At 43.7% G+C, this 22,549-nt stretch overlaps 1 protein-coding gene across 6 annotated transcripts in view; it reads left to right on the top strand.

Moving 5' to 3' along the window:
• Positions 1-1,130: 1,130 nt before the first annotated feature.
• Positions 1,131-22,549, top strand: part of PPP2R1B (protein phosphatase 2 scaffold subunit Abeta) — a 41,029-nt gene continuing 19,610 nt past the window's right edge. For 3 of the 6 annotated variants that reach the window (XM_040976914.1, XM_040976913.1, XM_040976918.1), the window contains exons 1-11: positions 1,131-1,286; positions 1,932-2,022; positions 2,380-2,480; positions 8,057-8,289; positions 8,572-8,719; positions 15,591-15,746; positions 15,927-16,041; positions 16,382-16,452; positions 16,777-16,911; positions 17,692-17,865; positions 21,813-21,873. In XM_040976914.1, coding sequence (XP_040832848.1) covers positions 1,173-1,286; positions 1,932-2,022; positions 2,380-2,480; positions 8,057-8,289; positions 8,572-8,719; positions 15,591-15,746; positions 15,927-16,041; positions 16,382-16,452; positions 16,777-16,911; positions 17,692-17,865; positions 21,813-21,873 — 1,399 coding nt within the window. In that variant the 5' untranslated portion in view covers positions 1,131-1,172. The remainder of the gene's footprint in view (positions 1,287-1,931; positions 2,023-2,379; positions 2,481-8,056; positions 8,290-8,571; positions 8,720-15,590; positions 15,747-15,926; positions 16,042-16,381; positions 16,453-16,776; positions 16,912-17,691; positions 17,866-21,812; positions 21,874-22,549) is intronic. The other 3 variants (XM_040976915.1, XM_040976919.1, XM_040976916.1) reach the window with 3 other exon arrangements.

Genomic DNA, 22,549 nt, shown 5'->3' with positions numbered 1-22,549 from the left:
TAGTTAAAGCCTTGCCTTCTAAAGTGTGTCTGTTAATAAGCTTACCTTGGTATTAACAAGACACATGCAGAATGATCAGAGCTTGTGGTCATCATAGGTGTTACCAAGCACAGAGAAAGACAGTATATGCTAGCTTTTCTATGCTAGGGGAAATGAAAACCATCCCTTCCACTTTACAGAGAAAGGCCTTCACTTTATCCCACTGCTGGTTTTGAGAACACCTGGACGTGTGGGGAGGCCAGGCCGGCCCCTCTGCTAATAGCTAAGGAGCCACCCTCCACCCCCCCAGTTTGCAAGCATTAACGCTTGTCCTAGTTTTTGGCTAGATTGTTGTACTTCTTTGCATGCTAAAGAGCTAAAAAATGAGAGGAAGAAAATACAACAGAAGGCACCATTCCAGTACCAAACTGAAAAGAAACACAAAAACAAGAGAGCAGCATGTTTTTAACAGCTTGCGTGGAAAAAATATTGACTGGGGAGTTTGGACAGCACTGTTCATTTTCTCTCTCCGCCCGCGTTATTTGTCTTCCAGGGTAGCAGCCAGATACAGCTCTGGCTAGCAGGCTCAAGGAAGAGGTGGCCGGGTTCCGTTGAGGGATGAAGGCTGGAGACCCGGTGGCTCTGGGCCAGGATGCAGGCAGGGGAGGCGCTAAAGCTTGCTTCCTCCTGACCTCGGGCACCCTTTTTGGCTGGCCAGAGTCCTCCAGGAGCACAAGGCACTGGTCGCTCACGGAGGCACCTGGCTCCCCTACACCCACGGGATGAGTTCCTGCCCCTGTCTGTTGCGGCTGGGGAAAGGGCACGGGGTTTCCGTTCGTTTTCACACCCCACCTTTCTTCTGGAGTTCGGACCTACGCCTTCTACACTGGAGGTCGGGCGGGAGCCCACACCAGCAGAGCAGAGGCTCGGTTCCCTCATCTCCACAGAGCTGGCCAGGAGGCCTCAGCCCAGCCTGCAGGGGCGCGGGGAGGGGCCTGGGCAGGGGGCGGGGCCCGGGTGCAGGGCGGGGGCTGGCAGTGGGGCGGGGCCTGGAGAAGGGACGGGGGCTGGCAGCGGGGCGGGGCCTGGACAGGGGGCGGGGGCTGGCAGTGGGGAGGGGCCTGGGTAGGGGGCGGGGGCTGGACAAGGGGCGGGGCCTGGCAGCCGGGACGACCATCCGGAGGAGAAAGAACATGGCGGGTGCGGCAGGGCCCGGGACCGGCCCGGGGGCTGCGGGCGGAGATGGAGACGATTCGCTCTATCCCATCGCAGTTTTAATCGATGAACTCCGCAATGAGGACGTGCAGGTACTGGATTATTGGGAGGACCCTTGGTGGCCCCAGGGACTTGTGCGATAGGGAAGAAGAGGGGGAAACCCGGCACCTCGGTGAGGGAGGCCGGAATGGGGGTGTTGGAAGAGCCGAAACTTGCAGGGGAGGCTGGAAAGACAGTGGCGGGGCTGTGGCAAGGAGCCCGACCCTGCTGGGGCCTCTCCGGAGCCCCTGCTCCTCCGGCTTCTGACAGCACCCAGGCGGTTGCCCGAGCACCGGCTTCCCGCCTGGGCGTCCCTCTGCGGATCCTCGGGAGCTGGGCGCCCTGCGGGTCGGAGGGTGCCCGGGGCCCTTTGAGGTGCAGCCCAGCCTCTTCCCCCAGCCCTGGAAACTGGCTGAGCCTGTTGGGTTGAAGGCCGGTGGCGTGGCTGAGGGAACCTGAGTGAGGCGGTGTGTGCCTTGCTGTAACCTGTGTTCAACCGTCTCACCTGCTTAGCTGCTGCCAGAGTTGTGTCTTTTTGGGTGCCGTTTATTCGTTCATTGCTTTTATTCCAGACCCTTTAGAGCCCCCCCCCCTCCGTGTGTGGTTATTTTACCTTGTGTGCACCTATTGTCTTTGGGGCCCATTGCAGCCACCATTTTTAACCGTGTTTTTTGTTTCCCCAACTGTGTTGTTTAAAGCTCCGACTCAACAGTATTAAGAAGTTATCAACAATTGCTCTAGCACTTGGGGTAGAGAGGACAAGAACTGAACTGCTGCCATTCCTTACAGGTGTGTGAGTCTGTTTCCGTTTTCCTGTGACTTTCAGGTTTTTGGCACTTTTTCTGAATTTGTCTCTCACAGTGTTGTGAAGTATTAATTTGAGCCTGGTCCTTTTTTGTGCAAAATAAATAGAACAACAAATATGGTAATGTCGTGGCAAGATCTATGCAAACACTGTTTAGCTAATAGGAAAGTCATTGATATGAAGCTGTGAATTTCTGCTTTACTCTGTAGATCAGATCCAGGACAGTTCACCAATAAGGAAGAAAATGCTGCTGGGATTGGAATCTGGTTTTCTTATTGAAACTATTGCTGGTTTTATATGAGTGTCCTTCTTGATGAGTACCTGGTTGTTGTCATTTCCAGATACAATTTATGATGAAGATGAGGTGCTGTTAGCTCTGGCTGAGCAGCTGGGGAATTTCACCGGCCTGGTGGGGGGGCCTGACTTTGCCCACTGTCTGCTGGTGAGTATTGTACGCTGCCTTCTCCCCTACCAGAACTTTTGCAGTATAACTGATACATTGTTTGAGATAGTCATACTGCAGCTTTGTCTCACTCAGATCTTTTTATGGGTCCATGTGCATAATGTTACCATTGAAATGATATAATGAAAGCACTTTGGACTCAGTCCTGTCTTAATTTTTTCTATGAATGGAAGAAATTTTTGTCTGCTTCTGTAGACTTATTAATGTAGATTGTAAAGAGAAGAATGGTTTGATTGTTTTAGTGGTCTCCCCCCTCCTGCAAAAATTGAAAGTCTTTTCTTACTCAGCAGTGTTTTGTCGTAGTAGTGTAATTTTTGCTTCTGAGTTACTCTGTGACTTCAATCAGTTGACGTTTATTGAAGCCTGCTATATTAGGCATATTGTAAGTTATAATGTTAATGTTAAAGAAGGCTATGCAAATAGAATGAAGTTTTTGTTTTATTGTTTGTTTGTTTTCATTTGAAAAGCACAGTTACAGAATGAGAAGGAAAAACAGATCTTTAATCTGCTGGTTTACTCCCCAAATAGCTACTATGGCCACAGCTGGGCCAATCTAAAACCAGAAGTAGGAGCTTCTTCCAGGTCTTCCATTCAGGTGAAGGGACCCAAGAACTTGAGCCATCCTCTTATGCTTTCCCAGACAATCAGCAGGGAGTTGAATGGGAAGTGGAGCAGCCGGGACTTGAACCGGTGCTTATATGGGATGCTGTTGCCACAGGCGGAGGCTTAGCCTATTATGGTACGGTCAGTGTAGGTGCTGAGATCTTTGTTTTTACTTAACAGATACTAGGGTACAGTCTATTTTAAAATTTGCTTTTATTTTTATTGGAAAAATCAGATATATAGAGAGGAGGAGAGACAGAGAGGAAGATCTTCTGTCTGCTGATAAATTCCCCAAGCTGCTGCAATGGATGGAGCTGAGCCAATCTGAAGTCAGAAGCCAGGAGCCAGGAGCTTCCTCGGGGTCTCCCATGTAAGTGCAGGCTCCCGAGGCTTTGGGGTAGCCTCTGATGCTTTCCCAGGCCACAAGCAGAGAGCTGGATTGGAAGTGGGCTGCCAGGACATGAACAATCACCCATATGGGATCCTGGCGCATGCAACGTGAGGATTTTAGCCACTAGGCTAAGTGTGCCAAGCCCAGAGTAATCTTAAATGGGGTAATATAAGCACATATAAATTGTCAAAATGTTAGACAGGAGAAAGAAATTAATCAGGGTGATCAGGGCTAACTTTTTTTTTTTTTAAAGATTTATTTATTTTTATTGGAAAGTCAGATTTACAGAGAGAAGGAGAGACTGAGAGGAAGATCTTCTGTCCGATGATTCATTCCCCAAGCTCCTGCAACGGCTGGAGCTGAGCCAATCTGAAGCCAGGAGCCAGGAGCTCTTCTGGGTCTTCCACGCGGCTTTGGGGTCCCAAGGCTTTGGGCCGTCCTCGACTGCATTCCCAGGCCACAAGCAGGGAGCTGGACGGGAAGTGGGGCCACTGGGTTTAGAACCAGCACCCATATGGGATTCCGGTGCGTGCAAAGCGAGGACTTTAACCACTACGCTATCTCGCCAGGTCCATCAGGGGTAACATCTTAAGAGATGGTGTCTTAATTAGGCCTTAGAAATGATTAGGTTGGGGCTCGGCGGCATGGCCCAGCAGCTAAAGTCCTTGCCTTGAACATGCCAGGATCCCATATGGGCGCCAGTTCTAGTCCCAGCAACTCCACTTCCCATCCAGCTCCCTGCTTCTGGCCTGGGAAAGCAGTCGAGGATGGCCCAAAGCTTTGGGACCCTGTACCTGTATGGGAGACCTGGAAGAAGTTCCTGGCTCCTGGCTCTGGATCGGTACAGCACTGGCTGTTGAGCTCACTTGGGGAGTGAATCAGTGGACGGAAGATCTTCCTCTCTGTCTCTCCTCCTCTTGTATATTTTGTAATAAAAATAAATAAATCTTAAAAAAAAGAGAAATGATTGGGTTAGAATAGGGTTGGACAGCGTATATGGCAGTGGGTTAAAACATCAGTTCTGACAAAGATATTCTATAAGATGGAGTGCTGGTTCAAGTCCTGGCTACTACTATGGATCTAGCTCCTTGTTGATGTACCTGGCAAAGCAGAGAATGAAAGCCAAAGTCCTTGGTTTCTTGTCACAAATGTGGGTGACTGGTCTGGAGACCCAGGATTTCCTTTTGGCCCAGCCCTGACCATTTGCACCTGCTGGGAGAATGGTGGACCAGCTGATGGGAGATTTTGTCTTTCTTCTGCTCTCTGAAACTCTGCCTTTCAAATAATTAAAAATTAATTTGTTTAAAAAAAAATTTTGGGCCCAGTGGCGTGGCCTAGCGGCTAAGGTCCTGGCCTTGAACGCGCTGGGATCCCATATGGGCGCCAGTTCTAGTCCCGGCAGCTCCACTTCCCATCCAGCTCCCTGCTTGTGGCCTGGGAAAGCAATCGAGGACGGCCCAAAGCTTTGGGACCCTGCACCCGCGTGGGATACACGGAAGAAGTTCCTGGCTCCTGGCTCTGGATCAGCATAGCGTTGGCCATTGTGCTCACTTGGGGAGTGAATCATCAGATGGAACATCTTCCTCTCTGTCTCTTCTCCTCTCTGTATATCTGACTTTCCAATAAATAAATAAATCTTTAAAAAAAAAAATCTTAGGGGACCTACACAATGGTTCAATTGGCTAATCCTTTACCTCCAAGCAGTGACATCCATATGGGCGCTGCTTTACCTACTGGCTGTTCTACTTCTCCTCCAGCTCCCTGCTTGCCTGGAAAAGCAGCGGAGGATGTCACAAAGCCTTGGGAGCCTGCACCCATGTGGGAGACCTGGAAGAAATCCCTGGCTCCTAGTTTTGCTTTGGTTTAACTCCAAGCTGTTACAGCCATTTGGGGAATGAACCAGTGGATGGAAAATCTTTCTCTTTGTCTTTCCTTCTCTCTGTAAATCTGCCTTTCCAATGAAAATAAATGCGTCTTAAAGAAATGACTATGGTGCATGGACTAGACTTTGCTCACTCATTTCCACATCTAACCCCTTAGTAACTCCTGTGCCTCTCTAGATATTTTGAATCTTGGCTGTCTCCTTACTCTTAAGCCCCATTCCAGACCATTAGTCTCTAAATTATTACGTTTCTAGCTATAGATGGCCTTGGTTCAACTCATTTTTGGGTTCAGGATGACTGGTGCAAAAGCCGTATGTATTCAGTTGCTTTCTGCCATGGCTCTTAGAAAATCTATAACCTACATATTTTAACTTCTAAGAACTTTCTGACTTGTCTCTGCATGCTTCTACTTATGCTAATCGTGATAACTTCCTTTTAGTTATATTGGTCTTCTTTCTGTTCTCTGAATACTCCAAGCTTCCTATTTCTTAAAGAGACGTTTGCTCTAGGCATTTCCTTAAATGACATGCTGTTTTGGTATGTTGTCATTTAGATCTCAACTCCCACTCATCTCTGAGAGGTCTTCCCTGACCACCGTCATGGAATAGCCTCCCAGTCACCCCTTTTCATTTCATCCTACCCTGTTTTCCTGCAGATAGCTCATCACCATCTAGTTGCTGTCTTCATTGATTGTTATCTTCCCCCATTACAGCAAGGACCCTGTTGATTCTTTATCTTCAGTGGTAGAATGAAACATTATCTACTGAGAGAATGAATTTCAGAGGCTTAGAAGCATGTATTTGTTGTGGTTCAAGGCTGCTGGTATATGAAGTATTGGGATGGAGTAGGAAGAGTGCTCATTAAGGGCTGCTTGGAAGAGGATATGGGCAAGTGGGCCAATTTAAAATCAAGAGAGTTTGTAAGTGATTCTTAGGAGGCTGGCTGGACTGAAAGCAGTGATAGAGATTATCCGGTGCTTCTGGCGTGAGAGAAGGTCAAAAGAGGCAGAGGACAGATGATGAAAGTCCTTCATAAGTAAGAAACAGTATCTGAGGCATTTGGCCTAACAATTAAGCAGCTGCTTAGGATGCCTATATCCTGCATTCAGGGCATGGGCTGGAGTGCTGGCACTGCTCATGATTTCAACTTCCTGGCAATGAACATGCATGGTTAGAGGCAATGGGTAAAGGCTCAAGCAGTGGAGCTCTTAGCTTATGTCTGTTGTGGGTGGGCATTTGGAGAATGAACTGGTGAATGAGTTCTCTCTCTCTCTTTGAATTTATTTTTATTTTTATTGGAAAGGCAGATTTACAGAGAGAGGGGGAGATACAGAAAGATCTTCCATTTGCTAGTTTACTCCCAAAGTGACTGCACCAGCCGGCGTTGAGCCAATCAGGCAAGGAGTTTCTTCTGAACCTCCCATGCCAGAGCAGGGTCCCAAAGCTTTGGGCCATCCTCGATTGCTTTCCCAGGCCTCAGACAGGGAGCTGGATGGGAAGTGGATCAGCCAAGACATGAACTGGCACCCATACAGGATCGATCCTGGTGCATACAAGGCAAAGACTTTAGCCACTAGGCTATTGCGCTGAGCCCAAGAGTTAATCTCTTTCTCTCTCTCTCTCTCTCTCTGCCTTCCAAATAAATGAAGAAAAAAACAGTGTCTTTTCAATAAGCTTCCTTAGGAAAGCTGAGCTGTCTTACCTCTATGTATCAACAAATTTTGAAGCTTATTAGACAAACCATACTTTCTTGGAGTCTGACTTTGCTGGTCTTATTATTATTGTTGCTATTATTATTTTAGAGGTTTATTTATTTGTATGGGAAAGGCAGATCAGGTTTTTAGAGAGAAGGAAAGACAGAAAGGTCCTCCATCTGCTGGTTCATTCCTGAAATTCTGCTGGCCTTTCTAAATGTGTGTTTTGTGCTTTAATATGTGCAGCTCATGGCAACGGCTTAATCTGCTTGCGTAACATGCAAACCCAGAGAGCAAACCCGATGGCACTTTTGTTTGAGCCAGGTCATACTCAGTAACTCAGCGTAGCCTAGATAGTCTGCCTCTTTGATCTCTTCTGTTTCTGAAGCTGCAGCCAAGATTTCCCTCCTGTCTGTACACATCACTTGATTACCCTTCGGAATCATGGAAAGAGGATGTGTTCTGAAGAAAGGGAAGTTGTGTGAAGCCTTCTATTGATCAGGTAGATTGATGATGTGGAGCTGATGGCCAAGAGTTGTTTGCACCTCTGGGAGTGGTGTGATACTCAAAAAGCTGATATGTCACTCAACGACCAGATAGAATGTCATATGTAATTGTGTTGGCCAAAGTTGGCCATACTCTTAAATACACAGGATCCTGTCTGAGTTTGGCTACATGTCTTTTAAATATAGTGATTCAGCTCACAATAATATTAATACTATGTCAAGTATATTCCACTGTGTCATTTGTAGACACCATCTGGGAATTGCCATCTGGGACATGAGATCTTGGCTTTTCTACAGAAGTCGTGTCTTGAGGTTGGCCACACCATATGCTATCACTGTGTGAACTGAAAGTAACCATTTGGTATAATGTAGCTAACATTCTGGGTACATGCACCACTTCCCTCAATCACTTGAAAAGGCAATAATTGTATTAAACCTGATCTGCTAAGCTTCTGGTTTTCCTTTTTTGGTCTCCTCAGCCTCCCTTGGAAAGTCTGGCAACTGTGGAAGAGACTGTTGTTCGCGACAAGGCGGTGGAGTCCCTGAGGCAGATCTCCCAGGAGCACACTCCACTTGCTCTGGAAGCTCATTTTGTCCCGCTGGTGAAACGCCTAGCAAGTGGGGACTGGTTCACCTCTCGCACATCTGCATGTGGTCTGTTCAGCGTTTGCTATCCCAGGGCTTCACATGCTATCAAGGCTGAGATTAGACAGTAAGAGAGTTTTTCTGTTTTGGTAAATATTGGAAGTTATTGGGAAATAAAACTAGACTATTTACACAGTATCCCATTATCCACAAATGGTAGATATGGGATAGTAAAAGAATTAGGGAGATTGTTATCATCCAGTTAAATAAATGTTTTGTTCTTATTACCTCTAGGAGGAGAAGCCTAATCACTGATGATCATAAGAGAAACTCTCTAAACTGCTTGTGTTGGATCATGGCTAATCAATAGTTATTTGACAGGAAACACCTTCCCTGTCTTTTGTTGCAGGCATTTCCGTTCCTTGTGCTCAGATGATACCCCTATGGTACGGCGTGCTGCTGCTTCCAAATTGGGGGAATTTGCGAAAGTTTTGGAATTAGACAGTGTGAAAAGTGAAATTGTTCCATTGTTCACTACTCTAGCTTCAGATGAACAGGTGGGTTAGTATTAGAGACGCAGCTTGCTGCTCTCCTCACAAGGTGAGCATTTCTTTGGAGTTTTGGTTCTCACATTAGGATTTGTTTTGCAAAATAATACTTCTAACTAGGATAAAACAAAATAATGCAGAATATCTTTTCTTAGTGTTTAGGTTTATTTCTTACCTAGAACATAATTTTTCTCTATTATTACTGGCTGTTAAAAAGAGGGGTGCAAGAGGAGGAAAAGGGAGCCATAATGAAGAAGAATGGCCAGAGCCATTTCCTGACACATTATAGGGAATTGTAGGCTGTGCTGTAACGTTAACAGTGTTACCCAGAATGTGTGACTTGCAGAGAAGTGGGCTTAGAATGTGCTAGAAAGACTTCTTTGTGCCAGTATGTTAATGCATGTTCGTACTTCTTTAGCCGCTAGGCCATGACGTCGAGCCCAACATGTTCATATTTCTTAATGTTTATTTTCATTTACTTGAAATGCAAAATGAGAGAGGAAGGCAGAGAGAAAGCTCTTTCTTTCATCTTCTGCTTTACTCCCCAAGTGGCCACAGTAGTTGTGTACTTCTGGCCTCAGTCTGGCCCACACATAACACCTTGGGCTCTGGTTGCATTAGCTGGAAGCTGGATTGGAAACAAAGGAGCTGGTACTTGAACATGCACTCAGATATAGGATGTGGAGGTCCGTGTGGGATGTGGTGAAGTGAGCTTAGGTCACAATGCCTACCCCACTAGCAATTTTAAACCCAAGGGTCTAGATCTCTTTGCTGTAGAAATAATAATAAAATTAGCAGATACCTATGTGAAGTACTTAATGTTAACTTTTTTCCACAAACCCAAAATGTCAGCACAGCAAGCAAGCCACAGAGAGGCCTTTATTTGAGCAAGGAAGGTAGCCTGGGGCAGGTAGGGAGTGAGAGCAGAGCCGAGAGAGAATGACCTCAGGGTAGAGGGGATTGGAAGTGTGGGGTCTGGGATTGGCAGATGTGGCTGAAGGTGGACACCAGGAATAAATGCCTTAGTGGTTTAGTGAAGCACACGGTTTAAACCTGAAGGTCACTAAACTTAATTAGGCAAGTGGGCCCTAAGGGGGTTGCGGCCTAAGAAGTTACAGTAGTGCTGGGTAACCAGGTATTCAAGGGGACCTAGACCTAGGGGATTTAAGGCAGCACTGAGTCAACAGGCATTGTGACACTGAGACCAGGATGGTGGTTCAGTCGTAAGAGCCCTCTTTACACTTAATATGATGTTTCTTAGCCTCTGTTTTAAGTGACTTTAACATATGTTAAGTATTTAGTTCTCAAAACAGCCTCTGTTACTAACTTGCTCAAGATTGTACATGGTGGATTCAGAATTTGAATCCAGGCAGTTTGGTTTCAGAGTTCATCCCTTTCATAGCTAGGCTGTGCTGGTGCAAGGTGCTGCTTAGAAGTCCCCAGAGTTCCTGTTGCAGAAGAAGAGTCCTTTGGGTTTTTGGTTGGCCTCATGTACGTGCTAGGCTCATTTCTTGTGTACAAGACAGAACATCAGGGCATGTTGATGAATCTCATTTTCATCTTCTAAATCTACAAATTACTTTCAAAATGATGCTTTAATAAGCAGAAAAGAATATAACTGTTTGTCTTAATTATTATTATAGCTTAATGTAACTATCCTCTGTGAAAGGATATAGCACTGTGACATCTGTTACTCCAGAAATATTCCTTTCCAAATCTCTTTGCTAAAATTCTTATTTATTTGAGAGAGAAAGCTTCTGTCTGCTGGTTCACTCCCTGATGCTTATATCTGGAAGTGGCCAGGCTCAGCCAAGAGCCAAGAATTCAATCCAGGACTCTCATGTGGGTGACAAGGGATCCAGTTACTAAGGCTGTCACCATTGCTTCCTTAGATCTGCATTAGCGGGAACCTGAAGTCAGGAGCTTAAAGCTGAGAGTTGAACCCAGGTACTCTATTGTGGGATGTGCAGACCTTAACTGGCAGTGTAAATATCCACTGTCTACTGTCTAGCTGGGGGCCAGTGCTGTGGTAAGTAGGCTAAACCTCCTCCTGTGGTGCAGGAATCCCATAAGGGTACTGGTTCAAGTCCCAGGGGCTCCGCTTCTGATCTGGTTCCTTGCCTAATGGCGTGGGAGTACAGCAGATTTGGTTCAAGTCTTTAGGACCTTGCAGTTCTGGCTTTGGATTGGCTCAGCTCTTGCTGTTGCAGCCATTTGGGGAATGTATCAGCAAATGGAAGAATCTTTCTCTCTCGTTCTTTCTGTAACTATACCATAAATAAAAATAATTTTTTTTCCCAAAGAAACAGGTGAAATAGTTAACCTTGAACTTGTACAATCTTACCTTTTTTTAAAAGATTTATTTATTAAAAAAAGGTTTATTTCCATCAGAAAGTCAAATATACAGAGAGGAGAGACAGACAGGAAGATCTTCCATCCATTGATTCATTCCCAAAGTAGTTGCAACAGCCAGTGCTGAGCCGATCCGAAGCCAGGAGCCAGGAGCTTCTTCCAGGTCTCCCATGCGGGTGCAGGGTCTGAAGGCCTTGGGCCATCCTCGACTGCTTTCCCAGGCCACAAATAGCAAGCAGGATGGGAAGTGGGGCTGCCAGAACACAAACCATTCGTTACATGGGATCCTGGCATTTGCAAGGTAAGGACTTTAGCTGCTAGGCTACCACATTAGGTCCCCTCTCCCCCCTTTTAAAGCTTTATTTCTTTGAAAAGCAGATTTACAGAGAGAAGGAGAGTGAGCGAGCAAGCAAGCTAGCTAGCTGGTTCACTCCACAAATGGCTGCAACAGCTAGGACTGGGTCAGGCTAAAGCCAGGAGCCAAGAGATTCTTCTAGGTCTCCCACGTGGGTGTAGAGTTCCAAGGACATGGGCTATCCCCTACTGCATTCCCAGATTACCAGCAGGGAGCTGGATGGGAAGTGGAGCAGCTGGGACCTAAACTGGTACTAATATGGGATATTGATGTTGCAGGTGGAGGATTAGCATGCTATGATATGACAACAGCACCAAAAGCTTATTTTATGTAACAGGTTACGCTAGTCACATATAAAGTATTCAGCAGCTTCCTGTTAGTCATTATCAGACTGCATAGGTTTAAAATCTGTGTTTGGATTTTGTTGATCACATTTCTGTGATACAATTTAGTTGTTTTTTTTTCTTATACTTCCTGTAAAATAGTGATTGCATTTAGCTCAGAGATTTGCATTCTTGTTTTGTGACGCTAGATATGAATGTTCTTAGAGCTTATGGGCGAGAGTCTGAGCTGTTCAGTTGTGCTATTGTAATGCAGTGGGGGTCCATCAATGATATATCCACTAACAGACTTGGCAGTATTTCAGCAAAACCAGTCTGGGTCTTAGAATTAGCTGCTGTTTGCACCATCCCAAGTTGAAGGAGATTTGGGGTGACTTTTGGAGGTAGTAAACTGCTTCATAGATGATGGGGGTGTACCTTGGGATTCATTAATAAATATGTATATGTGTATGCTCTTGGAGCACTGATAGAAGAGCAGAGTAGCTGTTCTTGGCTTTTGTAATCAATGAACATATATTGCCAGTGTCTACTGTATATGAGGCCCATTCTAGTGCTGGGCTGCAATGTTAAATTAGCATGCTGAGACCTGCCCGTGTGGAGTCTACATGTTAATGGAGAAGAGCAAATAGTAAACATAAATAGCTATCACGGCAAATGCTTATTATGCACATAAAGTAAGGTGATGTAATAATGCATGATTAAAGCACGTTCTTGGAGACTAGATTCTGAAGAGGTGACATAAGAGACACAAAAGGAAAATGCTAGCCCTGCCCCCCCATTAAAAAAAAAGTTCATTTAAAAATGGCAGGTTAAGGTAATGCTGGCACATTGTTAAGGTGTACAATACAATATGACTTTTCAGCACATTGCACATAGCTTTGGCTGGCTGTACCCTTCACCAGCCTGTTTACTTATCTTTGCTGTATCTTACAGGGTCAGAGCGCAGGGAAACAGGATTTCAGAAAGAGTTGTCATGTAGTTTAGAGCCCGTTAAGTTGGGATACAGTGATCAAAAGAGATTGATAGAAGATAACCAGGATTTGATCACAGAGGACCTTAGAGCCAGAGTGTAAAGTTTGGATTTTCTGTTCTTGGCGTAATGTGACTATACCTGACCGTTTTTGTGCCAGGCAGACATATGGTGAGAGCTTACCTCTGTTATTTCACAAGTTCATAACCCCCATCAGCCAGGCTTAGGACAGATTGAAAACAGCACCGAGGATTTCATCTGGGTCCCACATGGCTGGCACAGCCACAAAAAATATCGGAGCCATTACCTTCTGTCTGCCAGGGTGTGTGCGGTATCAGGAAGCTGGATCAGAAGCTGAGGAGCTGCACTGAGCCAGGCACTGCAGCAATGGATATGGGTGTCCAGAGTGGCATCTTAACTGCTGGGCCAGACACTCCCACACCTTGATTTTGAGAAAGGGTGCGACATGATGTGATTCAGCTATGTAGAAGATCATTCATATTTCTGGGAAGAAACTAAATTTTATTTATTTATTTATTTATTTTTTGAAAGAGCTACATAGAGAGAAGAAAGGATAGAGATGGAAATCTCCCAGCTGCTGATTTATACCCAAGCTGACTACAATGGTTAGGACTGAACCAGGCTGAAGCCAGAAACTTCATCTGGGTTTCTCACAGTGTGTGGCAGATGTCCAAACACTTAGGTCATCCTCTGTTGCTCTTCCCAGTCCATTAGCAGGGAGCTGGATTGAAACTGGAGAGCTGGGACACAAACTGGCATTTATATATGGTGGCTTTACTTATTACACTACAATGCTGGCATAGAATAGAAAAGTGGGGCCTGGCATGGTGGTCTGGCAGCTTAAGTCCTCACGTTGACAGGATCCCATGTGGGCACCAGTTCTAATCCGAGTGGCCCTGCTTCCCATCCAGCTCCCTGCTTGTGACCTGGGAAAGCAGTCAAGGACAGCCCAAAGCCTTGGGTCCCTGCGCCCTCGTTGAAGACCAGGTGAAAGTTCCAGGCTTCTGGCTTTGGATCAGCACGGCTCTGGCAGTTGTGGTCACTTGGGGAGTTTTTCCTCCTCTCTGTGTATCTGACTTTCCAATAAAAATAAATAAAAATATTAACCAAAAAAATAGGAAAATGAACTTGTGTGATAAAAATGAAGGTGGAGAGGACAAACCTACAGTAAAACTTGGAGGTAACATTAATAGAACTTAGTACTTTTGGAGTGGATGAGGGAATCAAGAAGTTTTAGATTTTTTGCTTGAGCAGCTGAGTGGAAGATGGTGTCATTGCCAAGATGGAGAAGCATCTGGGAGAAGGAATTAGCTGTAGCAGAGGAAATTAGGAGTTCTAGAAGAAAAGTGATCAAGCAATAAAAATTGTTGATGTATATTTCAATAGATAGTAGATTTAGTATTAAGCTTTTTAAAAGCACCAGTGACTTTTTTTTTTAAGATTTATTTTTATTATTTTTTTTTATTGGAAAGGCAGATATACAGAGAGGAGAGACAGAGAGGAAGATCTTCCGTCCAATGATTCACTCCCGAAGTGAGTGCAACGGCCGATACTATGCCGATCCGAAGCCAGGAGCCTCTTCTGGGTCTCCCACGCGGGTGCAGAGTCCCAAAGCTTTGGGCTGTCCTTGACTGCTTTCCTGGGCCACAGGCAGGGAGCTGGAAGGGAAGCGGGGCTGCCGGGATAGAACCGGCGCCCATATGGGATCACGGGCGTGCAAAGTGAGGACCTTAACCACTGCGCCACCGCGCCGGGCCCAAAGCACCAGTGACTTTTTAAAAAGGTTTATTTTCTTTGAAATGAGGAGTGATAGAGGAAGAAAGAGAGAGGGAGATTTTCTGTTTGTTGCTCATCTCTCCAAATGATCTCAACAGCAAGGGTTGGGCCAGACTGAAACCAGGAACCTGAAACTGTGAATGAGACAGGGGCCCAAATATTTGGGCCATATGCTGTTGACTTCCCAGGTATATTATCAGGGAACCGGTAATGGAAGCAGAACATGTTGAATATAAACTGGCACTCCAACATGGGATTCAGCATTGCAGGTGTGGTTACAACTGGCCACCTTAACTGAATTTTTTTTTTTTAAGATTTATTTATTTATTGGAAAGTCAGATATACAGAGAGGAGGAGAGACAGAGAGGAAGATTTTCCATCCGATGATTCACTCCCCAAGTGAGCGCAACTGCTGATGTTATGCCGATCTAAAGCCAGGATCCAGGAACTTCTTCCGTGTATCCCACACGGGTGCAGGTTCCCAAAGCTTTGGGCCATCATGGACTGCTTTCCCAGGCCACAAGCAGGGAGCTGGATGGGAAGTGGAGCTGCCGGGACTAGAACCGGCGCCCTTTTAGGATCCGGGGGGGGCGTTTAAGTCGAGGACCTTAGCCACTAGGCCTTGCCGCCAGGCCCCTGATTTTTTTTTTTTTTTTGAAGTTCTGTTTTAACTTGTCTTACTTGTTAGTTGATTATCATTTACACAATAGTAATTTTCAGTTTGATTCCTCAACTTGCTATGGTAGTTGGACTCTGAAGACAGTTTTAAAATATTATCTTTTTACTTAAATGTTTACATTTTTGTTAATAAAAACTCTGTACTCTAGCCAAGCCAGTTAAATTCATGCATAAAATTAAGTCATTTCTATCTTTATGACTTTCACATGGCATTACAGGCAAAAAAAAGAGCAGCTACTCAACTATTTCAAGACACAAAGAAGTAAAATCACATATGGTGTGTTTGGTTTGTTGTTTTGTTTTGAAATAACCCCCGCAGTGCTCTCTCCCTATACTACACACTGTGGGTTGTCAGTGGAAATTGCCTAACAAATTGTGTTGCTTTAGGATTCAGTGCGCCTCCTAGCTGTGGAAGCTTGTGTCAGTATAGCCCAGTTACTGTCTCAGGATGACCTTGAGTCCATGGTGATGCCTACACTTCGACAAGCAGCAGAAGATAAATCTTGGCGTGTTCGTTACATGGTAGCTGACAAGTTTTCAGAGGTAAGCTGGTTGTATTGACTTTTTAAGTACTGGAGGAAGTGGAAAGGCTACGTATTTGCTGTTGTACCGGAGATTTAAGGGGACAGGAGCATGACAAAAATACACTCTTGAAGATTGCACTATTCTGTTTGGTTCTTGCTCTGTTGGTGTCATTAAGCCCTTTACCAACTTCTTTTACAGCTGCAGAGAGCAGTGGGTCCTAACATCACCCTGCACGACCTCATCCCTGCCTTTCAGAACCTACTTAAAGATTGTGAAGCTGAAGTCCGAGCAGCTGCTGCCCACAAAGTAAAAGGTTGAAAAGTTCAATTTGTGCAACAATATGTTTCATTCACTTTAGTGCGTTTTTAAATGTCTTTAATTTTGGCTCGTTTTTGCTCTAGAATATGCTATTAAGATTTATAGAGGTGATTCCAAGCAAATGTTTTATAATATTTCAGTTTTTAAAAAAACCCTGCTTTTCTTACTGGCTTGGGGTGATAAAGATTGTCAGAAAAGTACATTTATGGTAAGAGCTGTTTCTGTCCTTAGACCTTATTTGCTTAAGGAACTCTTATTAAACCTGGTAAACATTTCTTATTTGTCTCCTTGGGTGTAAATGATTTTGTGACAGCATTGCGTTTTCCATTGTCTAGAACTTTGTGAGAACTTGCCCATTGAAGGTAGAGAGACCGTAATTATGAATCAAATTCTGCCCTATATAAAGGTAAGCCAAATTTGTTTCACTCTGCACTGCAGGAAAGCACATACTCTCAATTTTTTGCTTAGTTTTAAATCTTGTGTTTAAAGGTGGACAAGAGGTGAATGGGGGAGATAAATACTGATGTTTGACATTGTTTTTCACATTATAGAGCCTATCATAATTGTAAAATTTTTTTTAGTGCATAGGTTTGTTAGCGTAATATGTGGTCTGAAGAAATAGCTCAGCTAATCAATATTCAAACAAGTGATGTCTTTAAATTCTGGGAGACGGTGTGGAAATTTATTGTCTTGCAGAAATGAAAGGCTTTTAATTTTATTTTTATTTTAGGAATTAGTATCTGATACCAATCAGCATGTCAAATCAGCTCTAGCTTCAGTAATTATGGGATTGTCTACAATTTTGGGCAAAGAAAATACCATTGAACACCTTCTACCTCTGTTTTTAGCTCAGTTAAAGGATGAGGTGAGTCTGAGTGTAAATTTTGTTACCTTTGTCAGTGATTTTGTCTGATTTTGTTACTGAGTTTACTACAGTAGGACCCCAAAGATGAAAGAGAAAAATCAGAACTGCCTGTGAACTGTTTTCAGTGCCTTTATGTGAGTGTAGGGTCACAGGTTCCCCAGACAGTGGCACAGGGACCATTGAAACAAATTTCAAAATGTTTAAAACATCTTCTCTGCTTGGTTTTCACTTGATGTTCACGGTTTTTATTTTTTGCCTTTAAAGCTGATACATGTTTGTTGGAAAAAATTACTTTATTAAGTTTATAGTATCAAACATTATGTAGTAAACACTCATTAAGTAACATGTACCATTATCCCAATTGCATTGCATTTTTTGCTATATGTTTTATACAACAACTAATTTTGTGAGGTAGGGCTTATTCCTGTTTCACGGATTTGGACACTGAGGCAGAGTAATTTGCCTGAGGAGACTCAGGAATGGAAGATCTGGGATTTGAGTCCATGTGTTTTAATCCCAGAGCCTGTATTTATTGTTTTTAAGGACTTAGTTTTTAACTGAAAGTTCTGGATGACATCACTTAAATTTTTATAACTTGAGTTACTTGTGTACTCAAGTAGTAAGTATTTTCTTTAAGAAACCTATCCTTTTTTTTCATCCATGTCACTACTTCCTAGTTTAAAAATATGCTTAGCAATTTTCACTTGATTATGAACAGAGAATATTGGGCAGAGAACTTATTTTTTTACATGTAACCTTTGGGGGCTTGTGTGTTTCCAGTGTCCTGAAGTTCGTTTGAATATCATCTCCAATTTGGATTGTGTAAATGAGGTGATTGGAATCCGTCAGCTTTCACAGTCTCTCCTTCCAGCCATAGTGGAACTGGCTGAAGATGCCAAGTGGAGAGTCCGGTTGGCCATCATTGAGTATATGCCACTGTTGGCTGGCCAGCTGGTGAGTATGTGTGTGCCAACTGAAAGGTAGCCTCAGATAGTGGAGATTTACCACGGGAAGTAGGCACATGCAGTCTGTGTGGATATATTTGTTTAGATGCATCAAAGTACCATCCTGTTGATGCCTGTTGAATGTGTTTTGGCTTCATTTGTTAGCGTTTTTTTTGAAGGTTTATTTGAAAGATTGAGAGAAGGATAGAGACCTCTGATCTTTTGGTTCACTCCCCAAATGCCTGTAACAGCTTAGGTAAGCCTAGGCCAAGAACTCTATCCAGGTCTTCATGTGGGTGGCAGGAAACCAAATGCTGACACCATCCACTGCTGCCTCCCAGGGTACGTATTAACAGGAAATTCAATTGGAAGTGTTTGCAGAGCAGCTGAGTGGCCCTCGCATACAGTAGGATGTAGACTTCCCAAGTCAGAGCTGAATTGCTATGCCACAGTACAGTGACTTACACAGAACACTTCTCACTGCCTTCTATAAGCAAAGCTATAGAATAAGACAATTCAGTCGATTTTTTAGGTCATGCAGTTTAGATTTTATAATATTTAGTATTTTTGACTTAAGAAATATTTAACTGAAAAGGGAGTATTGTTTCAAAATAAATCAGCTTTAATTTTTGGTCAAGGTAGCTTCCTTCTTTGCTTATATTCTAAGCAAAATGTCCCTTGCTACAATTTTTCCTAGATTTTCATTAAAGGAAGCAGAGGAATCACATAGAAAAGAAGTAGCTGGTAATGCTATTTCATTTAGGAAAGCCTACATTATCTATTATTCTGTGAGTTTCATGATTAGTTTCATTCTGATAGCTTGTCAGTTGAAATTTTGTGGCTGAGAATTGCACTTCATCCTTTGGTTTTTGGTAGATGTCCTAGACAATCCCAAGGCCTATTTGTAGCACTTCTTAAAGTATATCATAAGTGTTACAGTGTAGTTGTAAGGAGAGAATGATCTTTTAGGGCAGGGACTATGCTCATTATTGTATTTTTTAGTCTCTGCCATGCTGCCTATCAATAATTAGGCACTTAGCATTTGCTGATGATCGGAAAAGTACCTACTTGGATGTTTTTTGAAAAAGCTCATAATGCGTTGCTGGAGTTTGTTTTCCCTTTCCTATTTTCACCTCCGTTCCTTTCGAATCATATCTTTTTTTCAGCCGTTGAATTTGTGGGGCTAACTTCAGTAACTTCAGCTTGTGAGTGTGCATCTTGATGCCTGTGGCTTTGCATTGCATGTCTTAGAGAATTTGAACTGTCTTTAGGATGGATGCTGAAGATGATCTGCATGTAGTTCATCAAGTTAAGTGAGGTCATCTTGTTGCACCTTCCTCTGTCACTCCCAAGTGCTGAGGTCATTCTCTTCCCTGATGACAGCCATGAATTCATTCTTTGACATAGGAAGTAGCTGTGACTAACTTCTGCTGAAGATTGAAATAGCTGTCAGAGGGAGAGTGAATTTTAGCATTTTTTTTTCTAACTTCTGATTTTTCCTGGACCTGTAATGTCCCCAAGGGCTGCTGGCTATATGGAACAGTAGGGAGGTAGGGCAGATGGTGCCTTTGGCTGATTTATACCTGCCTGATAGAGATTGGCATCACCACAAACATTTGGTCATACGGTTTCAACTTGTTCATGTATGTATATGTATACATATAAATATTTAATCTGTAAAGATTATTAAGAGATAGTACTTTAAAAAAAATTTCTCAGGCATGGCACAGTAACCTAGTGGGTTACCTATGGGTGCCGATTCATATCCTGGCTGCTCCACTTCCCATCTAGCTCCTGGCCTGTGGCCTGGGAAAGCACTTGAGGACGGCCCAAGCCTTGGGACCCTGCACCCACATGGAAGGCCTGAAGGAAGCTCCTGGCTCTTGCTCTAGATCAGCTCAGCTCTGGCTGTTGCAGCCACGTGGGGAGTGAACCAGCAGATGAAACATCTTTTTGTCTCTCCTCTCTATGTGTCTGTTTTCCAGTTAAAATAAGTAAATCTGTCTCTCTTTTTAAATTACATTGCATTATGTGACACAGTTTTTTAGGCACTGGGATTCCCCCTACCCATCCTCCAACCCTCCCCCCCCCCCATGGTGGATTCCTCCACCTTGCTGTATTGCCACAGTTCAAGTTCAGTTGAGGTTCATTCATTGCAAGCATATACCAAACATAGAGTCCAGCATCTTATTGTCCAGATAAGTTCAACGACTTCGTGTGGAGACCATCTCTAGTCTGAAGGTAGAGCCGGCAGAGTGTCATCCTGACCAATCAAAAGCCCCAACATAACATCAGCAACAATCCACAACATTATGGAATTAGTGGACATAGTATTGAGTAACCAATATGTTAAAAAAATTTGCATGTTACAGGTACTATTTTTCATACTGACATCATTTCATCTTAAATTAAGGCAGACATGTGGTATCTAACCTTTTGGGATTGGCTCATTTCCCTTAGCATTATAGTTTCCAGTTGGGCCCATTTAGCCACAAAGAAATTCATTTTATTTTTTTTAATAGCTGAGTAGTATTACATGGAGTAGTTGAACCATAGCTTTCTTATCCAGTCTTCTGCTGATGGGCATTTCGGTTGCTTCCATGTTTTTGCAATTCCTGTTTGTGCTGCTATGAACATGGGGGTGCATGTTGGTTTCTCGTGAAACAGGTGTTTTGGATATATTCCTAGGAGTGCTATTGCTGGGTCGTATGGCATGCAGATTTCGAGTTGTTTTGAGTTCTCCATACTGATTTCCATAGAGGCTGTACCAACCTACAGCTCCACCAGCACTGGAGTAGAGTTCCCTTTTCCCCACATCCTCGCCAACAAGTATTGTTGGTGTTTTTTTTTTTTTATGTGGGCCAGTCTTACTGGCGTTAGGTGGTACCTCATCAATGTCTTAATTTGGATTTCCCTTATTGCCAGGGAGCTGGAGCATTTTTTCATATGTTTGTTTGCCATTTGGCTTTGTTCCTTTGTGAAATGTTTGCCCATTTCCCGTGCCCATTTCTTGAGTGGCTTATTTGTTTTGGTGTTTTTGTTATTTTGTAGTTCTTTGTATATCTTGGAGATTAGCCCCCTATCACCTACATAGTGCGCGAAGATCTTCTCCCGTTCTGTGGGTTGCTTTTTTACTTTGTTGATTGTTTCCCTTGCTGTACAGAAGCTTCTTAGTTTGATGAGGTCCCACTTGTTTATTCTCGTCTTGATTGCTATTGTTTTTGGTGTCCTTTTTAGGAAGTCAGGACCTACTCCTAGATCTTGCAGGGTATTTTCAACATTTTCTTCCAAGAGTTGGAAGGTTTCTGGATGTAGGTTTAGGTCTTTTATCCATGTAGATTGGATCTTAGTGTATGGTGAGAGATGTGGGTCTATGACCAAAGGAGAATCCTCAGTCCGAAAGGAAGAAGAATTGTATGTTGACATAATGCTGAAGCCTGTCTATGGAGATCTGACCTAGCCCCTTTCTTTGTGTTACTCAGTATTTTAGAAGCATGGATATCTAAGCACATCATGGTGTAGGCATTTAGCCTGCATCCCATTTTGGAGTACTAGCTGTTGAATCCTTTGCAACTTCCCCGACTCCAGCTCCCTGCTAATGCGCACTCTGGGAGGCCCTGGTGATGGCTCAGGCACATGAGTCCCTGCAGTCTGCATGGGAGACCTGCCTTGCGTTCACAGCTGCTGGTTTTGTGGCAGCCCAGCTCTGGCCCTTGAAAGTTTTGGATTAGTGAACCAACAGATGAAAGAGTTTGTGTTATCGCTTAAATAAATAGATTTTTTTTTTAAAGTTGCTGGTCAGGTATGTCTTAAAATTGAATCCAGGGCCTGGCGCGATAGCCTAGCAGCTAAAGTTCTTGCCTTGAACAAGTAACCACATTGAAGTATAATATAAATAGAGCATCTGGATTTCCAAATGTTGGAGGTATATATTAATGAAATTTTCTGTAACTACAGGGTGTGGAATTCTTCGATGAAAAGCTGAATTCTTTGTGTATGGCCTGGCTTGTGGACCATGGTGAGTAGACAAGCTAAAAACAGAAGATTAAAAAGCCTGCGTTTTTGTTTACATCTAATAATGTTCACACATTAGCGTTTAGGAGTCTCAGTCTGGCCATATGTTTTCCGTTAACAATGTAGGAATGAGTAAAGGCTTTGTTAAAGTCCAGTTAACTGGGGTCAACACTGTGGCATAGTAGGGAAGGCTGCTGCCTACAATGCTACGATCCCATATTGCTGCTGGTTCCTGTCCCAGCTACTGCGCTTCCCTTCCAGCTTCCTGCTAGTTGCCTGGGAAAAGCAATAGATGACCCAAGTATTAGTGCCTCTGCCACCCCATGTAGGAGACACCATAAAGCTCTGGGCTCCTCCTTTGGCCTGATCCAGCTCTGGTGGTAGTGGCTATCTAGAGTGAGCCAACGGATATAAGGTCTCTTTGTCTCTTGCTCTATTTCTGTGACTCAAATAGAGGAATAAATCTTTGAAAAGAAATATTTATGTCCAGCTAGCTTCCTCAAGATTGTTGGTACCATTTTTTTAAAATTTTATTTATTTTTGGGCTTTTTGTTTTGTTTTAAATTTTATTTTCTCCATTAAACCATTTCTTTGTCATATTTCAGCATATTTCTTATTCATTTTGTTATATTCAGTCTATTCCTTTGAAGTTTGTACTTGTCCATCTTTGGCTCAGTTCT

This window comes from Ochotona curzoniae, unplaced genomic scaffold (assembly GCF_017591425.1).
Source record: "Ochotona curzoniae isolate NIBS_2020 unplaced genomic scaffold, NIBS_Ocur_1.0 contig_2723, whole genome shotgun sequence".
NCBI classification, from domain to species: Eukaryota; Metazoa; Chordata; class Mammalia; order Lagomorpha; family Ochotonidae; genus Ochotona; species Ochotona curzoniae.
Note: the sequence above shows the minus strand (reverse complement) of the source record. Positions and strands in the feature narration are given on the sequence as shown.